This window comes from Ranitomeya variabilis, chromosome 2 (assembly GCF_051348905.1).
Source record: "Ranitomeya variabilis isolate aRanVar5 chromosome 2, aRanVar5.hap1, whole genome shotgun sequence".
NCBI lineage: Eukaryota > Metazoa > Chordata > Amphibia > Anura > Dendrobatidae > Ranitomeya > Ranitomeya variabilis.
The window spans coordinates 69,875,959-69,888,825 of record NC_135233.1 but is presented as its reverse complement, the minus strand read 5'-3'; the positions used below and the strand labels follow the sequence as shown (position 1 = coordinate 69,888,825).

The following is a 12,867-nucleotide window of genomic DNA, read 5'->3' as shown; positions in this document are numbered from 1 at the left end:
AAGATGCACTTTATTTCTCCAAACTTTTGGAGGAAAGTGGAAGGGGGGCATCTTATAGTCTGCTTGTACCTTATATAGCTGTGGATGGGTGGGAAGGGGAGAGCTGCAGCGGCAGAGAAGCGGGTCACAGGAGTCAGGAGTCGACGGCTGCAGCCAACATGTGTGACCGCTGTTAAAGAGAATGAATATTCACTGGTCCTCACACCTTTATGTACTGAAGCCGGCGTCGAGGTGGGCAGGGCTATGGGAGTGGAGAGCAGTGAATATTCATTCTCTTTAATAGCAGGCACACATGATCACCCCGCAGCTGCAAAAGTCGGCGGTTGCAGCTAACAGTTGTCTGCTATTAAAGAAAATGAATATTCACTGCTCCCCTCTCCCATAGTCTCGGGCATGGGGAGCAGTGAATATTCCAGCAGCTGACCTCGGAGTGTGGGGGCGCACGACAGTGACGCCATGCGATGCTTACACGTTGAAATCAGCTGCTGACATCAGAACAGGACGCCATGCGCTGCGAGAGAGCAGAGGGAAGGAGTGTAGAATTGTTTATTTTTTCATCTGTGCAACACAGTGGGGGGCAAAATATACCAGGATGGGGATAGGGGGTCAATGTATACCAGGATGGGCATGGGGAGGACAAGTATACCAGGGTGGGGATGAGGAAGCCATGTATACCAGGATGGGGGGTGCCAGTGTATACCAGAATGTGGGGGCCAGTGTATACCAGGATGTGGGGGCCAGTGTATACCAGGATGTGGGGGCCAGTGTATACCAGGATGTGGGGGCCAGTGTATACCAGGATGTGGGGGCCAGTGTATACCAGGATGTGGGGGCCAGTGTATACCAGGATATGGGGGCCAGTGTATACCAGGATGGGGGGGCCAGTGTATACCAGGATGGGGGGCCAGTGTATACCAGGATAGGGGACAGTGAATACCACGATAGGAGGGGACCGTGTATACCTGGATGGGGGGGACCATGTATACCAGGATGGGGGGGGGGGGGGGACATGCATACCTGGATGGGGACATACCAGGGTGGGGATCATATATTCCTGTATGAGGACGGGGCATATCTACAAGGATGAGAACATAAATATACCAGGATGGGGGATATTAGTACTGAATTGGGGGACATTACCCCTGTAAGTCTCAACTGCAGATCTCCACTCCCCATAACAGTGTGTCAGGACCACATTTACAGCTTCAATTTTGTTTCTATTCTCCTCCTCTAAAACCTAGGTGCGTCTTATGGTCCGGTGTGTCTTATAGTTGGAAAAATACGGGAGATTTCTCTGATAAAATACATTACAAAGTTTCTTATTTACACATATATTATTGGATTATGCAATAAAAAAAATAAAATGTTGCTTACTCTTTAAAGGGAACCTATCACCCCGTTTTTTAAAAATTAGATAAAAATAGTGTGAAATAGGGGCAGAGCTGGGCTTTACATTAGTGCCTTTTTGGTGCCTTTACACCCCCGTTAGGCTGCCGAAATACCTTTGTGAAGTGGCCGTTTTGTCCTGTCACTCAAGTTGGTCAGGTCGGATGGGCGTGGTCACAGCGCTGTTTCTCCCCCAGATCAGGCTCATCATTACGTTGGTGGCGTAGTGGTGTGCGCATGTCCAAAGAGAAGATCCACTGCCCAGGAGATTCAAAACAGCGCGGTCTACGCTATTCGCCGTTTACCGGTGGGCGCGGCCATCTTTCCTGTGGCCGCGCGTGCGCAGATGGAGCGCTCTGCTGCCCGGGGCTTCAGGAAAATGGCCGCCGCGATCTCCATCTGCGCACGCGCGGAATCCTGCGGCCATTTTCATGAAGCCCCGGGCAGCAGAGCGCTCCATCTGCGCACGCGCGGCCACAGGAAAGATGGCCGCGCCCACCGGTAAACGGCGAATAGCGTAGACCGCGCTGTTTTGAATCTCCTGGGCAGTGGATCTTCTCTTTGGACATGCACACACCACTACGCCACCAACGTAATGATGAGCCTGATCTGGGGGAGAAACAGCGCTGTGACCACGCCCATCCGACCTGACCAACTTGAGTGACAGGACAAAACGGCCACTTCACAAAGGTATTTCGGCAGCCTAACGGGGGTGTAAAGGCACCAAAAAGGCACTAATGTAAAGCCCAGCTCTGCCCCTATTTCACACTATTTTTATCTAATCTTTAAAAAACGGGGTGATAGGTTCCCTTTAAATCTCTCATGACCTAAGACATATCTATACGTAATGGAAGGGAAAGAGTTCCCAACCTATGACGTATGGATACGTCATTGCGCTTTTGCACGCACAGAAGCTGTGAGCATGATTGCCATTGGATGCTCAACTAACATTGCACCCACCTGACACCCAGCTCTCACTGCCAGGAGGGGTACCCGCATTGCTCGACAATTTAACCCCCTAAATGCTGTGAACGATATCGATGGCAGAATTTAGAAGGCAGGAAGGAGGAGGGGGCTCCTTCTCCGATCGGTGCCCCCTGCGACATCATCGTGAGTGCCCGATCATTGCCGTGATAACTTGAGGCAGTCATGATGACATCCAGATCACCAGGCTCTAGAAAGCTATTTAGACAATGCTCAGAGCATGGTCTAAGAAGCTTGTGTGAGAGCAGACTGACAGTTTACAAAGCATTGCAATGCTGGTGCACTACAATGCTTAACAACAGCGATCAGACTGCTGAAAGGGTAAGTCCCATAGTGAGACTAGGGTACAAAAAATAAAAAAAAAGTAAAAACATTTTTTTTAAATCACAAAATAAAAAAATAAAAAGAATTTTAATGTAAAAAAGAGACACATTTGGTATTGTCGCGACCGAAACGACCCGACCTATAAAATGGTCACACTAGTTAACCTCTTCAGTGAACACTGTAAAAAAAAAAACAAGGCAACAAATTATGCTTTTCCATCATACTGATGAACAAAAAGTGGAATAAAACGCAATCAAAAACACAAATGTAAATAAAAATGGTATCACTGAGAACATCAGCCGGCATACAGCTCCATCAGTGTAAAAACAGAAGTCATGGGCCTCAGAATACAGCGATGCAAAAATATTTTTTCTATACAATAGTTTTTTATTGTGAAAAAGCAACAAAACAAAAAAAATTAAGTAAATGTGGTATCGCTGTAATCGTACTGACCCAAAGAATAGAGCTGCCTTATCAATTTTACCACAGGAGGAATGTCATAGAAAAAAAAAACAATTGTTCATTCTGCCTTCCAAAAACTGGAATAGAAAGTGATAAAAAAAAATGTCATGAAGCCCGAAAATGGTACTACTAAAAAGATCAACTTGTCCCGCAAAAAAGGAGCTGTCACATGACTGTCGGACGAAATATAGAAACATTATAGCTGTCTAAATAAGGCCATGTTCACACTTTGCGATTTTGCCGCTGCGGGTCCGCTGCAGTTTCCACTGCGTTTACAGTAACATGTAAGGCTACGTTCACATTTGCGTTGCGTCAGGCGCAGGTTCGGCGACGCATGCGTCATGCGCCCCTATATTTAACATGGGGGCGCATGGACATGCGTTGTCTTGCGTTTTGTGATGCATGCGTCATTTTTGGCGCAAGCATCAGGGCACACAGGACGCAGTATGTTGCATTTTTTTTGCGTCCAAAATCAAGCCAAAAATAGACGCATGCGTCACAAAACAATGCGTTTTTGCATGCGTTGTGCGTTGCGTCGCCGACGCAACGCCCAACAACGCAAATGTGAACGTAGCCTAAACCTATGGAAACCGCAAACCGCTGTGCACATGCTGCGGGAAAAACCGCGCAGAAACGCAGCGGTTTACATTCCGCAGCATGTCACTTCTTTGTGTGGAACTGCAGCGGTTCTGCACCCATAGACCTCCATTGTGAGGGTAAAACCCGCAGATGAAAAACTATCTGCGGGTTTTCTGCGGTTTGGGTGTAGAAACCGCTGCAGCAGGAAGTGCGGGGAAGCGGGAGGAAGTGCGTGGAAGCGGGAGGAAGTGCGTGGGCGGAAGTGCGTGGGCGGAGTGTGACCGTCAGCATGGAGGCATATCGTCCCCATGTGACCATAGTGCCACCCAATTGTGCTAAGTCGCCGTATGGGATTACTACTCCCATCCAATATTAGGATGGGAGAGTTGTCCCGGTGTCCGGCGACTTAGCACAATTGTCAGTAAAACACAAAACACATACAATAAACGTAACATATATGACACACAGTACATACAACATATAACATAGAGTATATACTCACCATACAGCACACTGGTACGCAAAGCCCTCGGTCCCCTAGGAAAAAATCCAAAAAAAATAAACAAAATCCATACTCCCTGTCCGCAGATATCCCAACGAGTGTCCCACGCCGATCGCTTGCTCTGCGCGAAGCTCCTAGCAGTGTATCGCGTACTTTACCGGAGTTCAGCGGCTCCGGTGTCTCTATTTACGGCATTAGAGCTGCGTGTGAACTTTCCCACGCAGCACTGCCGTAAAGCGAGAGTACCGGGGTCAATGAACGTCGGTAAACTCTCGCGCATGCGCAGTTACACACCGACAGGAGCCATAGCTCCTGTCAGTGTGTTGCTGCAGCCATGGAGAGCAGACACATCTCCGGATGTGTCTGTTCTCCATGGCAGATCGTCGTGGGACCCTTGTTGGATTTCTGCGGACAGGGCCAGGGAGTATGAATTTGGTTTGTTTTTTTATTTCTTTTTCAGGTCGAGGGTCTTCAGGTGGATTGAGCGTATAATAAAGGGTTTGTCAAAAAGTGGGTGTTTATTTCATTAAAATATTTTTTTCTAGTGTCTGTGTTTTTTTTTACCCCTTTAATAGGATTAATAATGGATAGGCGTCTTATTGACGCCTCTCCATTATTAACCGGGCTTAATGCCACCTTACAATAGCAAGGTGGCATTAACCCCTCATTACCCCATATCCCACCGCTACACAGGAGTGGGAAGAGAGGGACTAAGTGCCGGAATTGGCGCATCTTTTTGATGCGCCTTTTCTTGGGCGGCTGCGGGCTTCTATTTGTAGCTGGGGGGGGGGACAAATATCCATGGCCCCTTTCCTAGGCTATGAATATAAGCCCACAGCTGTCTGCGTAGCCTTTCTGGCCTAAAAATATAGGGGGACTCCAACACTTTTTTGGGGGGGCTCTGCCTATATTAGAGAGCCAGAAAGGCTTCGCAGACAGCTGTGGGCTTAATATTCATGGCCTGGGAACAGCCAGGGGTATTTTAACCCCTTCCCAGGCCACAAATATTGGCCCACAGCTGTCTGCGTAGCCTTTCTGGCCTAAAAATATAGGGGGACCCTACACAATTTGTTTTCGGGCCCCCAATATTTTACAGCCAGAAAGGCTACGCAGACAGCTGTGGGCTAATTCCTAGCCTGGGAACAGCTAGGGGTATTTTAACCCCTTCCCAGGCCACAAATATTGGCCCACGGCTGTCTGCCTAGCCTTTCTGGCCTAAAAATATAGGGGGACCCTACGCAATTTCTTTTCGGGCCCCCCCTATATTTTACAGCCAGAAAGGCTACGCAGACAGCTGTTGGCTAATATTCCTAGCCTGGGAACAGCCAGGGGTATTTTAACCAAATATGGAGGATGGAAGAAGAAGGGGTTGGACAAGGAAATAACATCATGTGTTCTTTTTTTTCCCACTCCAGTTCAAGCATTGTGTCAAAAACACAGACAATCTGCAGGGAAAAACGCACTAAAAACCGCATCAAAAACCGCACCAAAAACACACCTGTGTTTTTTGCCAAGAGCTGCGGATTTAGTGCAGAAAAATCCGCAGGAAAATCGGCAATGTGTGCACATAGCCTAAGGAGATGCAAAAACTAGTTTTTGCAAAAAAAAAAATTCTTTTTGGTGTGTGACAGCAGCCAACCAATAAATCTGGTATCGCTGTAATTGCACCGACCCGAAGAATAAAGTTGTCTAATAACTTCTACCGCCTGAGGAATGGCATAAAAAATAAATAAAACCAATTATTTGTTCATTCTACCTCCCAAAGATCACAAAAGCTCGGCTCACATTTATCCTGCACTCTACGCTGAGTGCTTATACTGGAGTTTTCGTGTAAATCTCTGAAATACGTGATTCAGACAGAACCTCCGGCAAAAGATTCCCTATAAAGAGGCAGATGGAGGCACTGTGGATGTCGTCTGGCCTGTGATCTGGCGGTATCCATCTTTTTAGGCATACATAAAAGCGCTGTCCACCACTGTATTGTGCGCTTCTGAAAAGAAAGACACCACTGAGCAGAGGCCAGACAGAGTCCATAGTAACTCTGCTGCCTCACTATAGTGAATGGATCCCTCCGGGGTTTCATTAGAATCACATTATTCAGAGATTTAGATGAAAGCCCCAATTAAGTGCTCAGCAAAGCGCGCCAGATAAATGTGATCCCAAACGTTATGTAAAATGTTTCCAAAAAAAGCTTCAATTCAATCGACAAAAAAAGCCCCACTCAGGTCCGTCATCTGTTAACGGAAATATAGGTCGCTTCCATGTTACTGGTAGTACAAAGGCTCTGGAAAAGCGAAATGGCTCCTGGCCCCACGCAAAAGAAATACTGGGTATTCTGCACTCCCAAATCCAAGTGGCCCCTCCCTTCTGAACTCCACAGTGTGCCTAAACCACATAGGGTCCACATGTTTGTAATTTCTCTATCGATGAGAGCCCGCCTACTTTAGGGGTGCGTGTCTGCAGAAAGAATGACCTGGTCATAACGTTATGGTCACTACAATAGCAGATTTGCAATTATCACTTAGCAACATCCACTGCTGATTGTTTCTGAAAAACACCCATGGAGTAAAATCATCACACCTGTAGAAAAATTCCCAAAGGGGTACCATTTACAAAATGAGGTCACTTTAGGTGGGATTCTGCTCTGCTTTCTAGCACTTAGAGGCCCTGTATATGGAGTTCACAAACTATTCTAGGAAAATCTGCGCTCCAGGAGGCAAATAGTGCTCCGTCCCTCTCGAGTCTCCCCGGATGGCTAAGCAGTAGTGATGAGCCAGTGTGCTCATTACTTGAGATTTCCGAGCATGCTCAGGTGTTCTCTGAGTATCTTGGGTGTGCTTGTAGATTATGTTTGTGTCTCCGCAGCTGCATGATTTGCGACTGCTACACAGCCTGAATACATTGGGGGTTCCCTAACAAACAGGCAACCCCTGCATGTGTTCAGATTGTTCAACAGCTGGGGGAGGGTACAAACAATCTGCGAGCTCGCCCAAGATATACAAAAATGTTTTTTTTAGCTTTCACAAGGATAACAGGAGCAAAAGGGACCAGACAATTTATGCTGAGTACACCGATACCCCATACTTGGTCGAAAACTACTTTTGAGACACAGTGCAAAGGTAGTTAGTTAGGGAATCCCCAAAAGTGACATTGGTCAGAATTGTAAAATTGAACCTGGTCATGAACGTGAAAACTGGCTTTGGAGGTGAAGGGGTTAAAGTATAGTTTCTAATTACCTATTTATTGTGCACAGTGCCATTCTTTCCTGTCACATGAACGCTGGGCTGTACCGCTTATCTGTGTGGGAGACTCAGGACAGAGAGTGGTCTGTCTAAGGAACGGCTAACAGTTATCTTCTGAGTATTTCCAGTTTTAGTCCATACGGGTCAGCCTGGCTGCAAAGTACTCACACACAGAACCTCTAGAGCAATCAGAGCAGGATCAGTGAATTTTGCTGCAGATCTGATAGAAATCCACAACAAAAATTACATAAACTTCCTCCTGCTGTATTCATCATTCCCTGAGACGTCACCCAGACGTTACTTTCTGTCCCAAATGGAAAAAAACAAAACGACAATAACACGACCATCTGCCTAGAAATTACAATAAATCTGCTGCATATTCAACCTGTGTGCAGATATCTGTATCCGTCAGGAGTCTGGGAAAGCTGGGGAGACAAACCTGACGAAAGCTGTAAAGGTCTCCACATTAGCGGGCACCCAGCTTTCTCAGAAAGAACAACTAGGAGGTAATACATCATTCTAGGGTCTTTGATTTTACACAGCAGACATGTACATGAGCATTATACTGGGGCTGTACTAAGTTTACAGAGTGTATACTGGGGGTACACTGAGTTTACATTAAGGGTTGGACTGGGTTTACACTGGTGGTATACTGAGTACACTGGTGGTATAATGGGTACACACTGGTGGTATTCGGTACACACTGGTGGTACAGACTGATGGTATACTGGGTACACACTGGTGGTACAGACTGATGGTATACTGGGTACACACTGGTGGCACAGACTGATGGTATACTGGGTACACACTGGTGGTACAGACTGATGGTATACTGGGTACACACTGGTGGTAGGCTGATGACGTTGGTGGTATGCTGGGTTCACACTGATGGTATGCTAGGTACATGTGGTATACTGGGTACACGCTGGTGGGGTAGACTGATGGTATACTGGGTATACACTGGTGGTGTACTAGGTACACACTGGTGGTAAAGACTGATGGTATACTGGGTACACTGATGGTATAATGGGTTCATTGGTGGCTTACTGTTATTATACTGGGTACACATTTATGGTATACTGGTGGTATGCTGGGTACATGTGGTATACTGGGTACACACTGGTGGTGCAGACTGATGGTATACTGGGGGTGTACTGGATACACTGATGGTATACTGGGGGTGTACTGGATACACTGGTGGTATGCTGGGTACACACTGGTGGTAAAAACTGGAGGTATACTGGGTACACACTGATGCTGGATACACACTGGTGGCATGCTGGATACACTGGTGGCATATTGGTGCTATACTGGGTACACTGATAGTACAGACTGATGGTATACTGGGTACACACAAATGGTATACTGAGTACACTGTTGTTATGCTGGGTACACTGGTGTTATACTGGGTACACTGGTGTTATACTGGGTACACTGGTGTTATACTGGGTACACACTGGTGGTATACTGGGTACACACTGGTGGTATACTGGCTACACACTGGTGGTATACTGGCTACACACTGGTGGTATACTGGCTACACACTGGTGTTATACTGGGTACACTGATGGTATACTGGATACACTAGTGTTATACTGGGTACAAAACTTTAAACATAGAGGATACAGACTTCAGCACGAATGATTAAGGGAGCTTAGTCTCCAGAAACGCATTGAGATTCTTACCCATATGGTTCGTGCTGAAGTCTGTATCCTCTATGTTTAAAGATTGTGAATAAAGAAAACTCGTTTTTACGGATTCGGTGAAGCTGGACATTCTCTTCTTTTTTGGACTTTGTACACTTGAACACAGGGGGTCCGTGCTCCTGAAGATTGGTTTATGCATCACGGGTGAGCTGGCTTATATTTCTTTTTTCTAAGTTATACTGGGTACACTGGTGTTACACTGGGTACACACTGGTGTTATGATGGGTACACACTGGTGGTATACTGGGTACACGCTCCCTGACGAAGCGTTGGGGTGGGCGCGCGCCTTCTGGTTACCTAGCCTACACCCTGCTGCCCGTAAGGACTATGGTTATATATTTTTTACCCTTTGATGGAACTCCCTCAGACATGATTGTACGGGGTTTGGATTTATTATGGAGTAGTGGGGGTTGTGGGTTAGGCTTCAGTATGTGACTATCTCCTCTTGCCATTTATTTTGATATGTTATACAATTATTTTGCTTTGATCACATAGCTAGGGGGGATGGCGTGGTACTATCAATTTCATTATTGCTGGTAATAACCTTGGAGCTGCGCGCTTGCACGTCACACATGTGGCAGTGGTGTCCTGTATGTTTATTCCCTTGCACCTGTGTTTATATTATTATTAATAAAATTTGTTATATTTTTGTATACTATTGACTTGGTATCATCTTTTCGTTGTGTATGTGGATATGGGTACACTGGTGTTATACTGGCTACGCACGTGTTATGCTGTTTACACACTGCTGTTATGCTGGGTACACTGGTGGTATACTGGGTACGCACGTGTTATGCTGGGTACATCAATGGTATACTGGTGTTATATTGGGTACACTGGTGGTATACTGGGTACACACGTGTTATGCTGGGTACACTGGTGGTATACTGGGTACACACGTGTTATGATGGGTACACTGGTGGTATACTGGGTACACACGTTTTATGCTGGGTACACTGGTGTTATATTGGGTACGCACGTGTTATGCTGGGTACACTGGTGGTATACTGGGTACACACGTGTTATGATGGGTACACTGGTGGTATACTGGGTACACACGTGTTATGATGGGTACACTGGTGGTATACTGGGTACACTGGTGGTATACTGGGCACGCACGTGTTATGCTGGGTACACTGGTGGTATACTGGGTACACACGTGTTATGATGGGTACACTGGTGGTATACTGGGTACACACGTTTTATGCTGGGTACACTGGTGGTATACTGGGTACACGTTTTATGCTGGGTACACTGGTGGTATACTGGGTACACACGTGTTATGATGGGTACACTGGTGGTATACTGGGTACACACGTGTTATGATGGGTACACTGGTGGTATACTGGGTACACTGGTGGTATACTGGTTACACTGGTGGTATACTGGGTACACACTGGTGGTATACTGGTTACACTGGTGGTATACTGGGTACACACGTGTTATGATGGGTACACTGGTGGTATACTGGGTACACTGGTGGTATACTGGGTACACTGGTGGTATACTGGTTACACTGGTGGTATACTGGGTACACTGGTGGTATACTGGGTACACACGTGTTATGATGGGTACACTGGTGGTATACTGGGTACACACTGCTATTATGCTGGGTGCACACTGCTATTATGCTGGGTACATACACACTGGTGGTATACTGGGTACACACTGGTGGTATACTGGTTACACTGGTGGTATACTGGGTACACACTGCTATTATGCTGGGTACATACACACTGGTGGTACACTGGTTGTTCACACGTGACCGGTGACGCCCCTTTCTTCCCCTCCCCCACAGTTGCTCACACGGAGTTTACCCTCTTCTCTCTCGCTCCCAGCAGCCACAGACACGGAGGTCTGAGTGGACAGGCGGGCGGCTCCGGCCTTAGTAGTGCGGAGCAGCTTCTTGCCGGACTTCTGAGGAGTCTCCCTGTCGCAGTCGCTCCCCCGGTCTTTGGCGACTCTCCGTTCACCGAGGTCCCCATCCTCCTCACATATATGCCGGGACCTATCCCTGAGCTGCCTCCGCCGGCTCGTCATGTCCCCGGGATGCTGGTAATTCGGGGCTGTCGGTTAATGTAATAATTACGGGGAAAAAACCGAGGCCTGCTACAACGGCGCCGCCATCTTGCCTGGAACGGAGCGCTGATTGGTTGGACTGGAGACGGCTCTGACTGGACAGCTCGGTCATGTGACCTGGCGCTGTGGTGAATAGCTCGCATAGAGCTCAGCGCAATCACACCGCTCACGGTAACCTGCCTGCCGGACTGTAACCCTGCCTGTGCCGGACTGTAACCCTGCCTGTGCCGGACTGTAACCCTGCCTGTGCCGGACTGTAACCCTGCCTGTGCCGGACTGTAACCCTGCCAGTGCCGGACTGTAACCCTGCCTGTGCCGGACTGTAACCCTGCCTGTGCCGGACTGTAACCCTGCCGGTGCCGGACTGTAACCCTGCCTGTGCCGGACTGTAACCCTGCCTGTGCCGGACTGTAACCCTGCCTGTGCCGGACTGTAACCCTGCCTGTGCCGGACTGTAACCCTGCCGGTGCCGGACTGTAACCCTGCCTGTGCCGGACTGTAACCCTGCCGGTGCCGGACTGTAACCCTGCCGGTGCCGGACTGTAACCCTGCCTGTGCCGGACTGTAACCCTGCCTGTGCCGGACTGTAACCCTGCCGGTGCCGGACTGTAACCCTGCCTGTGCCGGACTGTAACCCTGCCTGTGCCGGACTGTAACCCTGCCGGTGCCGGACTGTAACCCTGCCGGTGCCGGACTGTAACCCTGCCTGTGCCGGACTGTAACCCTGCCTGTGCCGGACTGTAACCCTGCCAGTGCCGGACTGGGCTGTCTTTCGGTCCAGTGTGCGGACGGTGCGCAGTTGTCTGCACAGACCTCTGCAGGATACCGCAGCTTATTTTTCTTGGGTGTTTTTTTAGACCCACCACTTTTTTAACTGTTTTATGTCAAGGTTTTGGTTTCTTTTTTTTTTTTTCTTGATTTTGTGGTGCATCATTTATTTTTTTTAGCACAAATGTTAATTTTAGTTTTTTTCATATTTCCACTTCTTTCATATCTGTAATGGAGACTCCTTTAGGAAAAAAAATGCAAAATGCTGCTCTGAATATTTTGATCATAATTGTGGAAAACTGACAGTAAAGTTAGTAGGGTCTTGTATGCGCCGATGATGGCTGTGGTGGGACCACTCGTGACTGCAGAGGATCCAGCTGAGGCGGTGGGGTTGTGCCACCATTACATGATCTCACACCAGCGGGAGTCACGCACAGGAGTTACCGGTGGATTTCACAGACAGCACGTGCCCGTTGTCATCTATGGTCACGTGTCTGTGGTTCTTTGCAAAAAATCAGACGTGTCCATTTTCGATGGGAGTCACAGATGAAAATGACCCCTACAATGTTACGGATCTGTGGAAACCGCTGACGTCACATGTATGCCATCAGTGTGCAGTCTTTGCTTAATGGTCCAGGCCTGGGGCCAGACCACCATACTATGTGTGTACTACCAAACGTGAGATCATCTGATCGCTTGTGGTGTGCACAGCAATGTCACAGCATTGCTGTATATACACACGTCGTCAAAATAGTTTTTACCCCTCGTTTAATGACAGGAAAACCCACAGTCGTCACAGAAATAACTTGAATCTCACAAAAGTAATAATAAAAGA

General features: G+C 47.7%; 1 protein-coding gene across 1 annotated transcript in view; it reads right to left on the bottom strand.

Annotated features, from left to right (window-relative positions):
- Nucleotides 1–12,867, bottom strand: part of ETAA1 (ETAA1 activator of ATR kinase) — a 30,423-nt gene extending 17,556 nt beyond the window's left edge. Inside the window, exon 1 of the mRNA XM_077282534.1 lies at nt 11,003–12,867. Within this exon, the coding sequence (XP_077138649.1) occupies nt 11,003–11,225 (223 nt within the window). The 5' untranslated portion in view covers nt 11,226–12,867. The remainder of the gene's footprint in view (nt 1–11,002) is intronic.